This window comes from Zootoca vivipara, chromosome 14 (genome assembly GCF_963506605.1).
Source record: "Zootoca vivipara chromosome 14, rZooViv1.1, whole genome shotgun sequence".
Taxonomy (NCBI): domain Eukaryota; kingdom Metazoa; phylum Chordata; class Lepidosauria; order Squamata; family Lacertidae; genus Zootoca; species Zootoca vivipara.
In genome coordinates this window covers 24,974,860-24,996,241 of record NC_083289.1, presented here as the reverse complement: position 1 = coordinate 24,996,241, position 21,382 = coordinate 24,974,860, and the positions used below count along the sequence as shown (strand labels likewise).

The 21,382-nt window shown below is 46.7% G+C and overlaps 1 protein-coding gene across 1 annotated transcript; it reads right to left on the bottom strand.

Annotated features, from left to right (window-relative positions):
- Positions 1–954: 954 nt before the first annotated feature.
- On the bottom strand, positions 955–19,414 carry HACD3 (3-hydroxyacyl-CoA dehydratase 3). The gene is made up of 11 exons (XM_035130675.2): positions 19,243–19,414; positions 16,706–16,748; positions 15,134–15,207; positions 12,265–12,429; positions 9,725–9,776; positions 8,483–8,593; positions 7,364–7,491; positions 6,477–6,589; positions 4,160–4,266; positions 3,434–3,565; positions 955–2,500 (listed from the first exon to the last, which is right to left on the bottom strand). Exons 1-11 carry the CDS (start codon positions 19,333–19,335, stop codon positions 2,424–2,426), a joined length of 1,095 nt encoding a protein of 364 aa, XP_034986566.1. The 5' UTR covers positions 19,336–19,414; the 3' UTR covers positions 955–2,423.
- Positions 19,415–21,382: the final 1,968 nt, after the last annotated feature.

Sequence of the window (21,382 nt, the reverse complement as noted above, 5' to 3'; positions counted from 1 at the left end):
TACAGGCCATGTATCAGTTGCGGAGATAAATCTTTCCCTGCACTTTGGTTCCACAGCACTAAGATTGGACATAGCTCCCATGGCTTGAACAGTGAATCAGCTGGTGTCATTTTACATCAGGTGATTGACTGCTGCGCAGCCCTGCCCCGTCAAAACAGCTTATAGAAGATGGTCTGGAACTGGCTGGATCAAGTCCCCCACCTCTGCTCTAGAGTGAAAGTTAGGACAACTATTTTTCCTGGAAGCTGGGCTGTGTAAAGAAAAAGCAGAAAGTCCCCTGCTGCTATTTAAACAGTGTGACTGGCATGCACTTCTGGTGTACGTTTAAAGAGTCTGGTTCTCAAATGGTAGCACTTTTTGAATTCCTCACTCTAGTCATTAATTTCACATTTTCACAATGACTGAACTTGGGTATCGAAGGTGAATCGCAACAGCCGGAGCTCAGAATTCTGCTTCATTAACTGGCAGGCTGGAGGGGATATGAGTAATGTCATATGCCGCTGAACTGACTGGAAGCGATGACCACGAAGAAAAGTGTGAACCCCCTTGTAGATCAGGGTTTTCAAGAGATACATTATGCAGGTGTAAAGCTGTAAGGGAAAGCATTTCAATCGTGGGAAGGAGCAGAAGCACTCAAGCAGACCCTTCCCTGCTCTCTGGCCATGGGTGGGGCATGAGGGGAAAGGGGTGCTGAGCCAGAGACCCATGTTGTAAATTATTCCAGTATCACTCCAAGAGCCGCTCAGGTTCTGCTTTGCTCCCCTGTTCTGTCAGGGTCCTTATTTATGACCAACAGACATACCAATACGCGTACCGTATGTAAATAGGAGGCCTAACTCATTCAAATGTTGGACATGGCAGAGTATCTGCCATCAGTGTAACTTAAGCACGGTATTCACACCGAATCCTGTTTCGTTTTTTAAAGAAAAAAAAGCCAGCAATGAGTGCGCAAAAGAAGTTTTAAAATCTTTATTATTAGAAATACACATTCTATTTGCCTCCCGAAAGACCAGCAAATACAGATTCATGACAAAAGTGGCTGCACCCTAGACTGTAATTTTAACAGATGGAACAGCAATGGAAAGGGCTAAGTAAGGTGCCCTGTGTGCTACGGTTGAAAGTCAGTGTCAATACCGGCAGATCAGGACCTGGGTCCCCCAAACCCCACCATTTACCCACCTGGAGTAAATTAAGGTGAAATTGTCACCTCCAAATTAGCCCCGAGGAGGGTGCCTGTGCCCAGTCTGGTGGATAAATAGTGCTTCTCCCCCCACCCCAATTCTAAAGGCAGGATGGTGCCTTTCCTAGACCCCTCAAAGACAAAGCACGTCTAGAACCATGGAGCCACTCAAAAGCCTTCTTGCACCAGAAGCAGAATTGTGATACTGGTTGGTGAGCTGGAGGAGATCCCATCAAGCCAGCTCTAGAAACAAGTGTATTTCTGCAGAAGTTCTGAATCAACAGGGTGTCCTTCCACATAAAGGGGTTTAGAATACAGACGTAAGAAAATAAATGAATCCAGGGATGGGGAAGCTATGGTCCTCCAGATGTTGGGACTCCCAATTCCCATTGGTCCCTGCCTGCATGTCCAACTCTCAGAATTAGTTGGAGTTGCAGTCCAGCAACATTTGGAACACTGTTTGGGTCTCCAAACACCACAGCTCCCATCATCCCTGGCCACTGGTCCTGCTAGCGAGGGATGATGGGAGTTGTAGTCCAACGGCAGCTGGAGACCCAAGTTCGGGAAACACTAATCTAGAGGGTCACAGGTGCCCCACCCCTGATGTGCACAGTAAGGGCATGCCAGTAGCAATTCTGAGGGAGAAGGGGGCCTCTGACTTACCTCACAGCTGGCCATCTCCACTGCAGAGAGAAGGAAAGAGAGGCAGGCCTCAATAAACCACCAGCACACCCCTTCTGGCCAGAGGAAAGGGTGCTTAAGGTTGCCACCCTGCTCAGGACTTTGGCTTGGGAGCCTCAGCAACAAGCAGTGACCAGCTAGCTTCTCTGCACTGGGACCATTCCAAAGGTTTTGATACTGGGAAAACCCATAAAAATTTTCTGCGTGGAGAAGCTCTTGCCTCTGCCTGTGGACTTAGCCAGGAAAACACTGCTCAGCTCCCAGATGGCAGGGGGTTGTGTTCCCACCAAGGGGGTCAGTTTTATTTGCAGGTAGCACAGGACACAAGGGCTACGGCTATTGGCTCAGCCTTTCAGGTTGACCCAAAGAGTCGCTGGACCTAACTGTGAGGTGGGGGATGTCACCTGGATCCATCCTTGTGGGAGGGGAGATGCATGTTGAGTATAACTGTACAAAACTGGTTTTTCAGATCAACAGGGTAAGTAAAACCGTTAGGAGAGAGCCCTAACCCTGCCTTCAAGGTAGATTAGAAGAAGAGAAAGGAACCATTCCAGGCTCCGGCCTAGTGCATTTTCCTCTTTTTGGGTCCAAGGCGTCTCTTCCGTTGCTTGTAGAGGTAGCGGAAATTCACAAATGGCCCTGGAGGAGGAAAAAAGTATGAACTCCCAAGGCCAGCAGTGCCAAGAGAGAGAGAATACTGGTACTCAAGCTCCCCAAATCATCAGTTTAACATGCTGGTAAGGTAAGGGACCCCTGACCATTAGGTCCAGTCGTGACCGACTCTGGGGTTGCGGCGCTCATCTCGCGTTATTGGCCGAGGGAGCTGGCGTACAGCTTCCAGGTCATGTGGCCAGCATGACAAAGCCGCTTCTGGCAAACCAGAGCAGCACACGGAAACGCCGTTTACCTTCCCGCTGTTATGGTACCTATTTATCTACTTGCACTTGACATGCTTTTGAACTGCTAGGTGGGCAGGAGCTCATCCCGTCACAGGGATTCGAACCGCCGACCTTCTGATCAGCAAGCCCTAGGCTCTGTGGTTTAACCCACAGCACCACCTGCTGGTAGATTGTTTTAAATTGTAATGATTGAACTATTCGACGTCTCCTGCCTTAGGTGCCTTTTGGAGAAAGGGCAGGATAGAGATTTAATGAATGAATAACGTATCTGTGAGTAGTCGCCTCTCACCATGCCCTTTTGGCCTTGCAAGGCCCCAAACTGCCCCTCCCCCTTAAACAACTGCAGCAGGGGCTGTGTGCCAGTATTTATTCATTCAGTGTGGCTCTGTTCCTGCCTTAGCAAACAAAGATTGGAGAAGGGAAGGGCAGGAAATGTCTGGACTTTGCCAGCAATTCTTTTGAAGCAGGGTGACAATTTATGACGACCCCCTAACTGCAGAGCTTTGTGCAAAACCTTACCCTGGGAGGGGAGTTCTCTTCAGAAGGATACTATGATTATTATTATGATGATTATAACTACCACCACCAAGTTATCCAAGAACAATTCTAGTCCTCATGAAGTCCACCCCAATCCCACATTTACAGTGCTCACAGACTTTAATCTGAAACTCACCTAGAAACAAGAAGACAAGGTAGAGCTGGAGAAAAACGGAGAAGGGAACGGTGATGTTCAGCGGGTAGGGCAGCATGAAGCTAAATCTCCCGGTGCTGCTGAAGACGGGAATAGCCTGAATCACGGAGACAGCTGGAAACAGAAGGAAATGGGGCTTGAGGTCAAGGCACTTTGCGGGGAAGAGCAAAGGGCTACAGTTTACATGCAGCTTCGTTCAGCCTCGTTTCCAGCAAAACAGAACGTGAACAGCAGGAGGCAGGGAGCTCAGAAAACCAAGCAAATGTACCACAATCGAGGCTGGAAGAATTGCTTCCAATCTTCAGGCACCCAGGACTAGGGCAGCGCTGGAGAAACTTGTTATCCTTCCAGATACTGATAGACTCCAACTGCCATAAGCCTCAACCAGCACAGCCAACGATCCAGGATGACGGAAGTTGGAGCCCATTCCTGGGCTGGTGGTGAAGATCAGATTTTCAGCACAGAGCTGGCGTGGGGGAACTTTTAACCTCCTAGATGTGGCTAAACTGCAACTCCCATCAGCCCCAGCAAGCAGTGCCAAGGGCCAGGGATGATGGGGTTTGTAGTTAAGTGACATCTGGAGGCCCACAGGCCCCCACCCCCCACCCCTGGCACAGGCGGCTTCTGAGCCCTGAGTGGCGTTGGATGGAAAGTTTGCTGTGCTACATAACGGGTGTCGACAAAGTCGCCTCTGTCTCTCCAGCATACCTTCTGCTAAGATCCCCAGAGGGTAGAGGGGCATCCAGATGCTGTATCGAATCCAGGTCAGGATCTTCCATTCTATATCGAGGCATGAGAGCATGTAGAACGGATACCTGGAAGGGAAGCCCTGCAAGTCAGCGGCTCATCAGGCTTAGCCACCGAATACCCCCCCCCCAGGAGGGGAAGGAGAGAGAAGGCATGAACAATGGCAGCGAGCTGAAAAGACGTAGCACAGCCAGGGTAAGTGTAGCGGTTATTGTGTCGGACTAGCACCTGGGAGACCAGGGTTCAAATCCCTACCCAGGCACGGAAGCTCACTGTGTGTCCTTGGGCCAGTCATAGTCTCTCAGCCTAACCTACATCCCAAACTCTGAAAAAATGAAGAGGAGAACCATGTCTGCTACTCTGAGCTCCATGGAAGAAATGTGGGATATAAATGCAACAATAAAATGCTTCCTCAACCTCGTGCCCTCATTAAAATAAATAAATAAAACTTTAAGAATTTGGAGGGGACTTGTGGGGTGCACAAAAAAAATTATCGTGGCTTTTGATGCTCTGTTTTGAGCACCTGCTAAAACTGTATTTAGACAAGCCCTACCCAGAAGTGTAAAGTTGACGTGTGTTTTAATGAGTCATTGTATTTTACAATGTATACTTTTAACTGCTGATTTTCATATATTAGAATTGTAGAGTTGGAAAGGATCCCAAGGTGTCTAGCACATCTAGTCCAAACCTCTGGAATGCAGGAATAATTGTTTATATGCTTTATTTATTTATATATATATTTTAAAAATGTTATGTATCCTATATAATAATGTCCAAGTTGTCCCTGCGTCCAAGCTGTCCCGTGTGTCCCTGGGTCACTGCGCATGTGCCCCAGGGATACAGGGATTGGACAGCAGAGACTGCGCGCGCGCACTCTCCCCCCACTCTGCCTCCTCCAACCGCCGCTCCCGCCAGACACCGCCTCACTGCAGGGCACGTCAGGGAAGCGAGGGTGGAGGCCGGCGAAGGCCTCCTCACAACCCTCCCTGGCCGTGAGGAGCGGTGGTTGGAGGAGGCGGGGGGGAGAGTGCGCGCGTCCTTCCTGTCGGCGGCTGCGGGAGAGGAACGGAGAAGGAGAAAGCAGCGCTTTCTCCTCCTCCGTTCCTGTCCCCCTGCCGCCGACAGCAAGGACAGGTCCCAGGGTTCGGAGAAGCGCAAGCGCTTCTCCGAACCCCAGGATTCTAGTGCCCGTTATTGAACGGGCTGAAATACACTAGTACTTTATATTTACTTAAGAGGTTTTTATAGTTAAAGCGGTATAGACAAATTTGGTCAAATTAACTAAATTTACTAATTAACCCGTCTCGAGCCAAGTCTATCACCTCAATTTGCGGATCTTGCACTTCTGCAAGCACCACGCAATGTCTGCTTGCAAGGAGCCATTCCTTGGGTGTAGAGATTTTCACCCGTTCCATAGATTTTCACGGCTTCTATTCTTTTTTTCGTTTTTGCAATTCCTTGTGTGTGGCAGCACCTGTGCTTTGGAACTCCCTGCCTATTGACAGTAGGCAGGCTCCTTCGCAGTACTCTTTTGGATGCCTGCTGCAAACTTTTACGATTCAGCAGGCCTACCTGGACACGTGATTAAGTTATAAGGTTCTTAAATTTTGTTTTTAGGAGTCTCCTTAGGCTTTTTAATTTTGGGGGTATGTTTTTATTTTATTTGTATTTTTGTTACCAAGGGCTCCTTTGAGAGGAAAGGGGGGATGTAAATTTAACCAATAATTTTTTTTAAATGAAAACAATTTGGGGCGTCAGATACAGCCCACGGGCCCTGGGTTAGCCACCCTGGGTCTACAACTGGCTGGTCTCCTGGGTTTCAGATGGCAGCATTTGCCAGCCTTACCTGGAGATGCCAAGGATTGAACCTGGAACCTTCTGCATGCAAAGCAGATGCTTTACCACTGAGCTACAGCCCTTCCCTCCATGCAGGGAGTGGAGGGAAGCAAATGAGGGGTGAAGCTGAGCAGGCCCAAAGCACAGACAGAGGCTTCCTTTCAGCTGAGATCTAAATGAAAGGGTTAAGCCTGAGCTTCTCAGCTGTGTTCTGTGTTGGGGTAGGATTTGAATATGGAAGGGAGAGGTGGTGCCGGGGTGTGTGTCATAGAGGAAGCCACAGAAGGGCAGGGTGCTCTTGTGCTTGGGTCCTGCTCACGGGCTTCCCAAAGGCATCTGGTTAGCCACTGCGAGAAGTTGAACAGGATGCTGGACTGGATGGGCCATTGCCTAGCTGGACAAAGAAGCCTCGGAAATGTTTTGCGCTGAGATTCCCGGATACCTGAAGATCTCCACCATGCTCCAAATATAGAAGATGAAGAAAACGACAGCTTTGCTCTGCATTTCTTCCACACCTCCAAGGACAAGGAACAACACAAAGTTTCTCCCAAAGACCTGGGGCAGGAAGAGGGGAGAGAAAGATGTAGAAGCATTTGGAACAGAGAAATGGCACACATGTAGCAAACTCTTGTGTCTGCATCTCTCTAAGCCAGAGGGCAGGAGGGAGCCAGTACTGTATTCACCATGCCTCCAAATCATGAGAGCAACTGACCTCCATGTGCTTAAGCTCCTCTTCCCGTGAAAAGGAGAACAGAAATTAATTTGTGAATGGCTCCGCCAGACTGCCAATTAAGGCTCCTCACATGAACACAGGCCCAAGACTGGAGACAGGCAGGATCAAACCAGGGTGGTGTAGTGGTCAGAGTGCCAGGCTAGGCTAGGCCCTAGGAGACCAGGGTTCTAATCGCTACTGAGCCATGAAGCTCACAGGGCAACCCTGGGCCAGTCACTCTTCTCAGTTGGACCTACCTCGCAGGGTTGCTGTGGGGATAAAACTGGGGAGGACCACATAGGCTACCTTGAGCTCCCCAGGGAAATGACGAGGCTCCGTGTGGTGTAGTGGTTAGAGTGCTGGACTAGGACCTGGGAGACAGGGTTCAAATCCCACTTGGTCATGAAGCCCTCTGGGTGACCTTGGCACAGTCAGTTCCTCTCTAGGAGAGAGAGAAGCTCTGCCACAGCCTCCCCTTTCTGCCAGCACTCCAGCAGAGAAAGAGAGAGAGATAAAGAGCATTTGACCTAGGTGGGAGCCAGGAGGCCCTGGCCAATTTTGGAATATGGCTCCTGGAGTCACCAGAGAGGGGTTGCTGGATCTCTAAGTGCAATTACCTGGAGGACGACAGGCATGAAAGGAGCCCGGACCAGACCAATCAGTGTGTTCACAATCTCAATGACAGCCAGCGTCTGGCAGAAGTACATCATGTCTGCCATCGTGTGGAAAGTATCAAAGAAAGAGTCTGCAAGAAAGAGGCAGGCAAGAAGGTTACTCTTTGGAACTCCTAAAAAAGAGAGAGAGAGAGAGAGAGATGCACTTTGGAAATTGAAAAAAATGACAGGATCCAAAGAACAGGGCAACTTTGCAAGGGGAACTCTGGAGTCTGGCTTCTCAGAGAACAGTTTCTTCAGCCACTCGGTATTTTCAAGTATGTTGGCTGGAGGCCTCTGCATAACAAACAACTAGCATGTGTGACAACAACAACAACAACAACAACATTTGTGGCTGTCTTCTATTGAGGCAAACCACTGAGTCCCATCTTGTCTATTCCAAACAGCAGCATCCCCTCCAGGCCCTCCTTTCCAACCCCTTCCGTTCAAGATAAGAGTTGTAGCGGTCCAGAGTTTGGGGGGTGCATCAAAGATCTATTACTATTTTTGCAGTGCCCTTGAGTTGCCCAATCAGCATGAAAGGGAAACTATGTAAACACCGAGAAGCCTTCTAATTGCAGCCAATCAGAGTGAAAGGAAGTGAGTCAGCTACTGAGGATTGGCTCCTAGGGTCACCCTGGAGAAAGTGCGTGGGAAGATCCACAAGGAGTTGTTCTTCTGTATGCTTTAAAGCAAGAGTTTTAAGAATGCTGCAAGCGACTTCCGCTTCAAAAGAACAACGTGCAAGCTCCATACAATGGAATTTCAAGTCAGCACCACTTAAGTCACTCTGAAAGACGACACTGGAGCACTCCAAATCATCTGCCCATGTGTGTGCACAGAAAACAGCAGATCTTACACACAATTACAGATTACAATGCATCCCCATTTTTTATTATTATTGCATAACTGCAAGATTATTGTATAATCTTAGAAGGGGGCGTGGCTGTATCTATGGTGAAACAGCCTTGCATGTGCCGCTCTACTGCTGCTCAAGGACCTTCTAAACGAGAGCAGCCAGGGATTGAACTTGGCAGCAGAGCGCCAGCCGGCAGGGACAAGAGGGCAAAGAGGGTCACTTGCCTTTCCCCAGCATGAAGAGTCGAACTGTCATGTTCACGAAGATCCATGAGAAGCCCAGGAACTGGACAAGGTTGTACATGAAGAGGTAGCCTCTCTTCAGGTGCCGGAAAGCTGCAAGGCATTGCAGAAGAACAGGGCTAAATGGCAGAAATCAGTGGAATGCAAGATCTTGTCTTTGGTCGGAGGCACAACAACAAAGGCACATAAAACTACATAACTCACAGCACATCAACCATGTTGCTTAAAAATATCAAACCGAATTCTTACAGTTCACACCAAAAAACCTTTCCACATATTACAGTGAGATCTCGATGGGTTATAAACACAATCTTCTTGACACATATAATCCAAAAATGGTTACCACACATTAGAGAAAAGATGGGGGTTAGAATTCCCTTCGTCACACGAATCTGGCATGCCAGCTTTTCAGCCAGGGCCATTGTCCATGCTCTGGAGCACCATGCTTCAATATTCAAGTCCAAGGCAGTGCACCATCATCACATGAATATTTTCCTATGCGCTGCCGCAAGGAGGAACATTAAAAGTTCTTTATGAGCAACTGGGGGAGCAGACATGTCCTTTATTCCAAGTAAAGCAAGTTGAGGGGAAGGTTGCAGCTCCAGTTTCTATATTAAACTCAACTCTTTGAATACCAAAACTCAAAATGGGTAAACAGATTTGCAAAACCACCACATATGTCTGTAGGATCCAGTCTCTCCATATCCCCTCCAACAGGTTGATGTTGCCCCTGGTATCATGTGGGATATTCACAAGGGGGAAAGATGCCACCTGTGTAAGAGTTTCAAAGAAGATTCCCTTAATTGGGCCAAAACTGTTTTAAAATGTGTTTTCTCTGCAAAACATGTTTCATTACTTGAAGGTCCATTTCCCAGGGGATTTTTGTGGCCATAAGATGGCCGAATTCTACCTCCATTTGTGTATAGTTGATACTACACCCTTTGATGTAGCAGAAACACTGGCCATAAGTTTATAGAATCACAGAATTGTAGAGTTGGAAGGGACCACGAGATCTTAGCCAAAATCTGTTCTTTATGTAGGGAGAAACCATTTACACAAAAATCCCTAAGTCTATATAGACCTGCTTGCTCCCGGTCTTCCCAGTCCATCATATCTCCAGCTTCACAAAATATGGGGTGGTATCTAAATGGGGAGATGGGGGAGCGGTAAAGAAATCTTGCAGGCGCAAAAAGGTTTGCCAGACAAAAGAGACTGGCTACTTACAGTCTTTGGGGATGCGGTTCTCTATGGTGATTTTGTTAACCCTTTCTTCCTCCTAAAAAAAAAGAGCAAGGTGGGTTTTTAGCAAGTATTAGTGCCATTGGGGACCCAGGTGGCGCTGTGGGTTAAACCACTGAGCCTAGGGCTTGCTGATCAGAAGGTCAGCGGTTCGAATCCCTGTGACGGGGTGAGCTCCCGTTGCTCGGTCCCAGCTCCTGCCAACCTAGCAGTTCGAAAGCACGTCAAAATGCAAGTAGATAAATAGGAACCGCTACAGCGGGAAGGTAAACGGCGTTTCCGTGTGCTGCTCTGGTTCTCCAGAAGTGGCTTTGTCATGCTGGCCACATGACCTGGAAGCTATACGCCAGCTCCCTCGGCCAATAATACGAGATGAGCGTGCAACCCCAGAGTCGGTCACAACTGGACCTAATAGTCAGGGGTCCTTTTAGTGCCATTGGGAAGCCGCCTGCTGACTTTTGGGACAGACCTTTTCCAAAAAACAAAACAGAAAAACCAACTCGACAACATCCAACATGAGCTGATGTTGAGCCAGTGCGTTCTTGGGCGATGGTATCTGTTGGACAATTCAGACGGCCTCCAGTTTCAGCTCTTTTCCCCCCTCCAGCCCCCAACTTGCCTGGGGCATTCTCTTTCATTTTTGCTTCCTTTTTAAAATTGCCTCTCCTCCTCCTTTTCAAAAGTCCCTGCTAAGTATTGCCTTCCATTTGCAGTTACCGTACTACTTAACCACCTCGCAATCCTGTCTGCCTTCAACGAAATCTATCTTTGCAAAAAAATAACGCTACTTAGCATTTAAATAGCACAGTTCAAAGTGCTTCTGTACACTCACTGTAATGTTTAGACAATTTATTCTACCACTTGATTACAATGGCCTCTTAGGCAGAGTACATTAAACTCAATCCAATGAAAATAAAAATGACTTCGAACTATTATATCAGAATTAATCAGTTAAAATGCTTGCTGGAATTTTTTTTTAATAAAAAGGTTTTCAGTAGGCAGAAGCTCAACAGGGAGGGAGCTTGTCTGACCTCTGCTGGAAGGGAGTTCCATAGAACTAGCCCCACAATATTGGATGCACAGCTCCTGGTGGACATTCTAGCCATGGGGTACCAACAATTATTATATTATTTATTCTACTGTATTTATATACCACCCTTTATCAAAAGATTTCAAGGCATCGTACAACATTAAAAACACATTACAGAACATCAGTGATTAAAAACATAATTAAAACAGAGTAAAAAGCATACTGACATACAGCCTAATAATAAAACAATCATTCCACTCCCCCATACTTTTACCTGCCATAGAATATTTAACAGCCATAGGCCTGGTTAATGAGGAATATTTTTGCCTGGAACCTAAAGACATGTAATGATGGCGCCAGGGGAGCCTCTCTGGGGACAGCATTCCACCATCAGGGAGCCACTACAGAAAAGGCCCCGTTCTCTTGTTGCTACATTTCTGGGATGGGGGAAATAGAGAAGGGCCTCAGATGACAAGTGCAGGGTCCGGGCCAGTTTGTATAGGGAGAGGAAATCCTTAAGGTCTTGAGGTCCTGAGCCATGTAAGGCTTCATAGGTCGACACCAGCCCTTTGAATTGGGCCTGGAAACTAACAGTGACTCCCCCAAAGACTTCAGTAGTTGGACAGAGATGTATGGACCCAAATTGTGGCAGGCCTTGTAAATATATAGTAGAGCCTTGAACCTGGCCTAGGAGAGCATAGGCAGCCAGTGCAAGCGTTTGAACACTGGAGTTATGGGCTGGCAATACAGTGGTACCTTGGTTCTCAAACGCCTTGGTTCTCAAACACCGAAAACCCGGAAGTAAGTGTTCCAGTTTTCAAACATTTTTCAGAAGCCGAACGTCCAATGCGGTTGTCGGCTATTGTTTCTGGGGCACCTGCACCAATCAGAAGCTGCAACTTTGTTTTCAAACATTTCAAATGGACTTCCGGAAAGGATCAAGCTTGGCGCTTTTGTTTTTGCTATTTATTTTGTGTTTTTGTTTTTGAGGCTTTTTCCGGTAAATTTGTTTTTGTGACTGTGTGGAACCCAGTTCAGCTACTGATTGATTGTGTGACTGCAGAAATGGATAAAAGCCCCCCATCCAAACAATGACTATGACCAATGACCAAACAATGCAGTTAAGCAATTATTATTTTTTAAATATTTATCATCTACAATACTGTCTTATTTATTTTATAGTACAATACATTTGATTATTGCTTTCATTTTATGGATCAATGGTCTCGTTAAATAGTAAAATTCATGTTAAATTTCTGTTTTGGGGGGTTGTAAGTCTGGAAAGGATTAATTCGTTTTGCATTACTTTCTATGGGAAAGCACGCCTTGGTTTTGGAACGCTTTGGTTTTGGAACAGACTTCCGGAACAGATTAAGTTTGAGAACCAAGGTACCACTGTAGTCTGTTTCCATCATCAGCCAAGCAGACACACCCACATGTCCTCATGGAGCAGGGATGGTACAGAGCACATTGTGGGTCAATGGCTAGGCCTTACTTTGGCTTTCAGCTCCATCTCAGCATCCGACTCATCCAACCAACGATCAAAATCCGGAGCGAGGAACAGCGGCCGCTTCTCCTGCTTGGTCAGCCGTTCCCACCACTGGCTCGCCTTCTTCGTTACGGTGATGTTCAGCTGCCTCTGTGTCATTTTATAGGCTGGCTGAAAGAAGACAACCACAGAGGAGGAAAAAAGCTTGTTTTAAGCAGTGGGTTGGAAATAACTTCAACAAAAATCACACACACACACACACACACACACAGAGTTGTGGATAACATGCAGTGCTACTCAACACAGGCTATCCTGGCCTTGCAAAAGCATCCACACCAAACTACTATTTCGCAACTTTTAAAACAATGTTCAGATTTGTGAACCAAGCCGTTACTGCACAGGTGAGGAACCTCCACCTGCAGGCCAGCCTTGGCCCAACAGGATTCTTTTCACCTGACATCATGATGCAGGTAAGGACAAAACTTCAAAGGTACAATCAAGACCTGGAGGGCACTGATGGGTGCTGGGTGCAGTGGCGGATCATATACCCACGCTGTCTAGGGCGGGCGCACTCCCGAGGGGGGCGTGGCATGGAGGGTGCCCTCCCAGGCGTGAGATAGCCGCTTGGGTGCTCGGAGAGGCGTGCGTGCCCTGCAGTCAGGGGCGGAGCGAGCCGCCCATGGCGGACATTTGGCGTGCCGCCCGCCCACCCGTGACTCCCAAGTCTCCCCCAAGCTATCAAAACGAAGGGGGAATGCCACCGACAAAGTAGCACAGCTCCCCCCCTTACCCCGACGGCTCGGGGAAGGCTTGGGAGTCACCGGCAGATGGCGCACCAAATGTCACCCCCCACCCCCCCGCAGTGAGGACACCCAAGGCGATCTGCCCCCACCACACCCCTTCCTACGCCCCTGGGTGTGTGTGCACCTCACTCCTGGAGGAGAAAGCGGTTTCCATTGCTGAAATGGAGGGTGCTCGAATATCCATTTTAGCAGCGGTTTAAAGAGACCCTGAGCCTCCAAACGACCCCACCGATGACTGTTGCAGGTAGCATGTTCAGTGAATATTTTGCCATTCAGTGGCAAAAAATTACCAAGGGCACTGCCACCTTGAATGAACTTTCAGAGGGGTGTGGCCCTGCTCCTAGACGTAAGGGGTAATAAACTAATGCCATTGCTGTAAGACACATTTTGACATGAGTAACGACTTTGCAAAATACCCACAAATTTCATGACTACCGTGCACTCCTTGTTTGTTGATTTGGCACCGAATGTACCATGTTTCACACCAGAAGCAGCAAAGCTCTCTTCCTCTTAGGCCATCAGGATAGGTGCCTGTCAGTCTGACAGCCAAAACCATTCTTTATCAGACTATGATGGTTACAACTGAACAAGGCTACACAGTCAAGAATTGTGGAGTTGTTTCTGTGCAGAATTCTGTAGCACGTTGACTTCTGTAATTTGGTGCTGTCCAGGGTTAGTCAAAACAAACCCATTTCTATGGGTCTACTTTGAGCATGACTAACTTCAGATTTCTCCCACTGTCTTTCATAACTTGTTTGGGTCACTTTGTACAACCAGTTCTGTGTACTGACGGCCCCTATCTGTGTGCTTGACTTGGGGCGAATTTCTTCCTTGCCGCGGGTGGCTGTGCATAACCGATGTTCCCTTGATGCTTGTCCAAACACTTAACCATGTCCTTGATTAGAATGCGTATTTCACCACCCTTTTGATGCCCACAGAAGGAGAAAGCGGTACGTCCTGCTCCACACAAGGACCTTGTTGTTACTTAGGATTAATTTCACTGCATCTTGATTTCTGAAATGCAAAGCCTGAAGTTTACGGGCGCGGCAAGAGATCTTTTACTTGTCAGGGTTTGGAACTCTATAGTTGTGACTGAGCTTTTGGCATAGAATTCACAATTGCTCCAGCTTCTAAGGGGGCTTTGACACTTCTGTTCCCTTGCAGGCAGGAGGATTACAGAAATTAAGATCCAGGCAGGCAGCTTCCCCCCTCCAAGTGGTTTGGTGAGCACTGCAGGAAACTTGAGCCAGGTATCTGACACTTAAGTGGCTCCAAGGAACTCTCTAAGGTAAGCAGAAGCAGATAGCTCTAGGGGGCTGGCACGTAGGCAGAGCAGATTCTTGCCCATGGCAGGAAGCATTAGCCAACTTTATTGGCTAATGCCACAACCTATGCACAGGATTCTGGCTTATCACACAAACAGGGCTGACTGGAATTTCACAGTTGTGAAAACCACTGAGCAATCCCACATGCTGATCTTATCTACATAGCTGCATGGCCACACCATCATTATCTGAAACAGCAAACTCAAGATGGGAATCACTGAGAATCAAGAGAGGTATAAGCACTGCTTGTTTTTGGGGTTTTTTTTAAGTTAAAAAATGAGGTGTCAGTACTCATATGCTGATAAATGTGCTGTGGGTCCGGCACAAAATGCCTATGATGAGCAGCAAAAAGAAGAAGTGAGAGCCTCTGTCGTGTAATGGTTACAGAGCAGGACTAGGACCTGGGAGACCAGGGTTCAAATCCCTGCTCAGTCACTGTCTCTCTGCCTAATCTGCCTCGCAGGGTTGTTGTGAGGATAAAATAGAGAGCAGGAGAAGTCTGAGCTCCTTGGGAAAAAAGGTGGGGTGTAAATGTAAGGGGGGGAAATAAATAAAATTAATATTCTGTACCAGTGAGTACCGTCACAGAAGAAGTACTGGGTATAAGCATGCTCAGGGGAACTCTGAAGGTTGCAGAGATATACACAGAAAACCACCCACAAGAGACAAAAATCCAAAGCACATTCCCCCTGTTGGTCAGAGCACTGGCCTTGTAATTCAGCTGCAGGAAACACCAGGAGCCATTACCTGCGAGTCCACTGGTGCCAGGAACTCAATTTGAAATTCATACACGTTGTCTCCCTTGGCTCCGTGGCCATGAGCTAGGAAGAAAAACAAGCAGAAGTAAGAAATCTACTTGGGAATTGCAGTTGTACAACTCTGCAACTGAATGACAGCTCTGTCTCTCAGAAGGCTTTCCAGGTTAATTGTCCTTCCCTCCTTCCTTCCTTTTTTTATATAAAAAAAGCACACCCAGCACAGAAGCAAGGTTAGAAATCGGAAAAGATAAATCAGAAAACCAGGACTTGGCTCTCCGCAGGGCATAGTGGCCACATATCAAGTCTGGTGTCAAGGAACTGCTAAAATGGACAAGAGTTCACTTCTGTCCTCATCTTGACTAGCGCCTTCATTGACATCTTTTCAGCACCAGGTAAAGGCTGCCCAAGCTTCTTGTGTTTGTTATGGGGGTCATTTTTGTTTTGTTTTAATTGTCTAATATAGTTATGTTTATGTTTTTAAATGTGTTGTTAAGTCGCTTGGAGACCTTTGGGTAGCAAGCAACTAACAAGTCTAATAAATATTAACAACAACAAAATAATGAGAATGATAATAATGATAATAATAATAATAATAATGCATTTTAATGTGGTAAGTGTGCCCCCCCCAACAGGCCACATTCTGGAAGCTGCAGTTAGTTCTGAGAATGTGTAGGAGGCCCCTATTTCCCTCACAGAGCGATAATTCCCAGAATGGTTTAACAATCAATTCCTCTTCACAGGGAATTCTGGAATTGTAGTTCTGTGAGGGGAACGAGGGGATCTCTACACAACTCTCAGCACCCTTAACAAACTACAGCTCCCAGGATTCTTGGGGAGAAGCCATTAAAGTGGTATCATAGTACTTTAAATGTATGGTATGGAAGTGACCACACACACACACACACCCCTCTATGTATAATGAGTTAATCTCATTCAAAGACAGGATTTGGGTTGGGGTGTTTTTTGGAGGGGGGCGCTTTTAAGTAATGCAATGCATTGTTATCACAAGTCTTTAGACATAAGGCAGATCCATGAGGAGGACTCAGAAGATCAAAATAAAAAAACATTTGCTTTGTATCTACTTATCTTTCAAATTTGAATGTCAGTTCCTTATGCAACAGCAACAGTACACAAGATGTTTTGAAAGAGAGAGGACATTATTAGCAGGGCGTACAGTCAACTCAAGAGATCAGGGAAACAATTTCACTGCTATATTCAAATAGGTTGAATTTTGTTTGAAATTATGGCACAGGAGGGGGAAGATGGGATGTAAGCCTCCAAAGTCATGTACAGTAGCGGCTTTTATGTCAAGAGCTCAGTTGTTTTAGGCCTCGTGACCAAAAAAATAACGCTTTTAAAATGCAAACACAGCTTCTCCTTCCCCACCCCAGAAAGCAAAAGTTTAACAAAAGTCAGGAGGAAATAGTGATTTTAAAAAAGGAAATTACATATTATTTATCTATTCTAAATTGCCACCTACTGCGTAAAATCTTGCCACAGCAAGATCCCAAAGCTATTTTCTTCCAGAAAAAATAATGAAGACGCAACAAAACTGACCTACCTTTGAAATGGAGAACATTGTCTGTAATTGTGATGTCAGGATCCTGCAGAAAAAGAGGCAAAAGAAAAAGAGCCGCATTGGAACTGAAAAAGGTTTTCATTAGCCCATTTGCTTGTATTTAAATTACCTGAGGTGCCTGCAACAACCTTTTGTATCTTATTGTACCCCCCCCCCTTTGTAGCTCTTGCCTGTGAAGCGGTTTCATAAATCTACAAATATATTTTAAAAAGCCATTCACAGAATTGTTGTAGGAGAGAGGGTGTCATTAGTTTGTGGTGGTTTCGTTCCTGCTTTTATCATGTATTTTGTGCTTTTATTTTGTATTTGCAGATGAAGGGTGGTATTACTATTATTATTATTACTATTATTAACAGGAGAAGCGGACTATCAGAGACAGGGATGTGGAGAGGACGGCAGAACTTGCATAATGGTATTTTTATCATTCTTTTATCTCAGCAGATTCTAAGCTGTTGTTCATCACAGCTTGGAGTGGGAAAGTACATACTTTTATTCAAATCCCCACTCAGCCATGAAGCTTGTGGGGTGACTTTGGGCCAGTTACGGTACTTGCTCTCAGAGCACCCTACCTCACAGGGTTGTCGTGAGGATAAAACACAAAGGAAGGAGAACAATGTACACCAGCCTGAGTTCCTTGGCGGAAATTATAAAATTTACATATAAATGTAATAATTATAATAATAAAACTTTTTTTAAAAAAACCATGGTCAAGGGCTTAGGGGAAAAGCATTGAGGGCCTGCAGAAGCTTAATGTGAGAAAGCTGCAATGTGCTGTGTGTGTGAGTGGGTGGGTGGGAATGAAGTATAGCTTCTGTGGTCTAAAAACCACAGAGCCTAGGGCTTGCCGATCAGAAGGTTGGCGGTTCGAATCCCCACGACAGGGTGAGCTCCCGTTGCTTGGTCCCAGCTCCTGCCAACCTAGCAGTTCGAAAGCACGTCAAAATGCAAGTAGATAAATAGGAACCACTACAGCGGAAAGGTAAACAGCGTTTCCGTGTGCTGCTCTGGTTCGCCAGAAGCGGCTTTGTCATGCTGGCCACATGACCCGGAAGCTGTACGCCGGCTCCCTCGGCCAATAAAGCGAGATGAGTGCCCAACCCCAGAGTCGTCCGCGACTGGACCTAACTTTCTTCTCCCCTATTCCACAAAAAGGAGCCGCAGGAAAGCCGCAAGGAGGGTGAAAAGGACATAATCATGTCGCCAACCCCCCAAACCTCACTATCTCCACAATGAGGACCCCAGCTAGAGCAGCATCTGCCTGAGCTGGCCTAACATAATGTGTATTTTATGTGTATTTTAACGAACTGAAAAGTGTGCAAGAATTATGAGTCATGGGGGCGTGGAAAGTGTGTGTATGAATCTATGCTTAGCATACGTTTTTCATTAACGTTGTTAACATTGATTTATAGATTATAAATGGCGTATTGAATTATGGATCATATGATAGAGTTTTTGCTGTGATGTTTAGCTTTATTTTTAGCTGCTGTTTCGTTAAGAGTGTTTTACAGATTGTAACTGTTTTATTGATTTATTTGTTTTATATTATTTGTGCTGTATTTGGGGTGTTATTTTTATTTTATGTTATTTTTTTTGTCAGCCGCTTTGAGATTCATTTGAATGATTTTACAAACATAAATTAACTGCAACACCAAATACGTATTCATAAAATGAGATTTCTCTGAATGGAAAGCGGCATCGAAATGCAATAAATCAAATCAAATCAAATCAAACGTTTTTAGCAATACCTTTATAGCACCGGAGGCCTGTGCAGGATTTACATGGCAACTTTCCTGCAGGAGAAGGGTTGTAAAAGGGAAATGTGTGCCAAGGTGTTCAGAATCCTGAGAACTGTAGTCTTTACTTTCTTGCAGAACTACAGCTCCCAGCACCCTGGGGGGGGGGCACGACTACAATTCCCAGGATTATCTACAGGGGAGAGGAATGTGTGTTAACTGTATGCTGTGTCAAATGTAGGCGTGCTAAATGTAGGTGGTATGCACACATGCGCACAGGGAACCAGATCGAAGAGATAAGAACCTCCTTTCTCCCTTCACCTTTGCACACCCACCTGCCCCTGTTGATCCAGCCTGCCAAAACCGGCACCCACACCATGTTACTAAAGAACGACGATTGCATTACTAACGTGCACGGCCCTGAAGCCTCCTCTGCAAACAGCCTGGAGCCTGCGCAATGTTGTGATGGATGCCCAATAAAACACCCCAAAAACGCTCCTCGGCCAAGTGGGGAACGGTGGCGATCAAGGAGCACGAATGCCATGGAAGCACCTGCGGGCGTGCCTGTCGCTCTAAGGATTGGGGGGGGAGGAAAGGGGGGCCCAGGGAAGCGGGGTATCTATAGGGCACCCGGGAGGGTGGGGAGAAGAGAGGCTGCCCCAGAATCCCTTGGGCAGGAGGGGGGGGAGGCCGCAGGAGAGACTGCGTGTTGATGGGGGAGGATCGACACCTACCTGACGCCCCCGCCCCCCCTCGGCTCCGCAGCCCACCGGGCCAGGCGCTCACCTGGACGTCGCTGAGCTCCACGCGCAGGTAGAGCTGGTGGTGCCGCTGCGCCCAGTGCACCTGCGGGGTCAGGCTGGCGTCGGCGCTCGGCATCCTCTTCCTCGCGTCTTGTGCGGGAAGCGCCGGGCGGAGAAGGCAGCGAAGCAAACGAAGGGGCGGCGCCAAAGGTGCCCGCGCGGATCGGGAGCGCGCGGCCACGTGCGCGCGAGCCCGCCCCACCCCCACTCCCACCCCGCTTCTCGGCACGCGCGCGAGCCTAACAGACTCCGCCTCGAGCAGCAGCTCTCCCCCTTTTTTATTTTGGAAAGGAAACTAGGCCCGCCCCGCGCATGCAACGGACGCGACTCCCCGCAAGGAGAAAGCTAGCAAACCTGGCTCTGGGGAAGAATGAAAACAGCAGGGTTAGGATGCACAGTTTACGGGGAGGCCTTGGTGGTTTCACCGCCCCCCTCCCATGTCAAAGGAGCCCAAGTTCTGTATGCTAGCTTTCTCCTTGCAGAGAGTTGAGGGTTTACTAAGTCGTAATCCATTTCGCTGCTCGATTAGGGTTCTTGCCGTTGCGTGTGTAAAATTATCCTCTCCTGGAAGATAGAAGCTGGACCTCGACCATCCGGAGTCTTATAAAACGGGCGCATACACTGCATTGGATCTGCCTAAACTGGCTTTTTATGATAATAAAAAATAATGAAATTCAATTTAAAAACGATGCTGTATGAGAGCTTCACTTGCAGTCTTATAAATTACTGTGTTAACATGAATGGAAGGCACAAATATTGCAGCTGTTGTATAAGGGATTACTATCATGTTGGGAACGTAAATGAAATCATTAAGATTTTGGAATGCAGGAACAAAGTAAATCATCAAACCATCAATTCTAGCATGGGGGGGGGGCGGACCTAAATTTTATAATTTGGTATTTGAATGATTTGTATTAGGAATTGTATTATAATTTGGCATTATAATGAGGCTATTATTGTAATTGAAAACTAATAAAAATTATTACCGGTATACAGTATTTTCAAAAAAATTAAAATTCAGGATTAGGAACAGTTAAAACATATTACATTCACAAGAATGATGTGGTTCCTGAAAGAATGAAACACCATTCAAAAGAAATATTCCAAAACGTTTCATATGTGTGGCGGATAGAAGAGCCTTTTACCAACTGCTGCTGGTTCAACAGCAATGGCCATTCCTGGACCGAGAAACCCTTCCCACAGTAGTTCATGCTTTGGCTACTTCAAGACTGGATTACTGCAATGCACACTATGTGGGGCTTCCCTTGCATTTGATCTGGAAACTGCAATTCGCACAGAATGCTGCAGCACGATTGTTGACAGGAGAGAGGCCTTGCCAGCATAGAAAACCTATGCTCAGAGTCCTGCACTGGTCGCTGATTTGCTACTGGGCCAAGTTCAAGGTATTACTCTTACTGGTGGCACATAATACCTTTTCTGCACTTGAAAGAGCTCCATCTCTTTATGTGGCAGCATCTACAAGTTGGAACTCTCTGCCTCTTGACATCAGGCAGGCCCCTTTGATGTACTTTTTCTCTGCACCTGCTACATTTTTGTTTAGGCAAGCCTGTCTGGAAGTTTAGTTGGTTATTTTAATTTATCAAAAGCCTCAAATCATTTCCGAGCACAATTCAAAGGGTTGGTGTTGACCTTTAAAGCCCTAAACGGCCTTAGCCCTGTATACCTGCAAGAGCATCCTCCACCCCCATTGTGGTTCCCTTACTGTGAGACACGAAGCTACAGGGAACCAGGCAGAGGGCCTTCTTCGTGGTGGCTCCTGCCCTGTGGAACGCACTCCCATCAGATGTAACACGTATAAACAACTATTTGACTTTTAGAAGACATCTGAAGGCCCTGTTGATGGTTGATGTTTTACTGTGTGTTTTAATATTTTCGTTGGAAGCTGTCCAGAGTGGCTGGGGCAACCCAGTCTGATGGGTGGCATATAAAACAATTCCTTATGGATAATTTTATTTCTTTTTTGTAAACGGCTTTGAGGTGATCAGCTCAGCTCAGAAGAATCTTCTCTTTGCATCAGCCACTAGCCATAGCAATAAAATAAAATAACATGTACTGAAGATGAGAGGTTAAAAAGTTAACTATACAAAATACATTTTGGAGGT

Bases quoted from the DNA above. Each gene is read 5' to 3' on its own strand.
- HACD3 (XM_035130675.2), bottom strand. From the start codon at position 19,335: ATGCCGAGCGCCGACGCCAGCCTGACCCCGCAGGTGCACTGGGCGCAG. The intron at 16,749-19,242 runs GTGAGCGCCTGG...CTTTTTCTGCAG, and splicing joins TGGAGCTCAGCGACGTCCAG to GATCCTGACATCACAATTAC. The intron at 12,430-15,133 runs GTAATGGCTCCT...GTCTTCTTTCAG, and splicing joins TGGCACCAGTGGACTCGCAG to CCAGCCTATAAAATGACACA.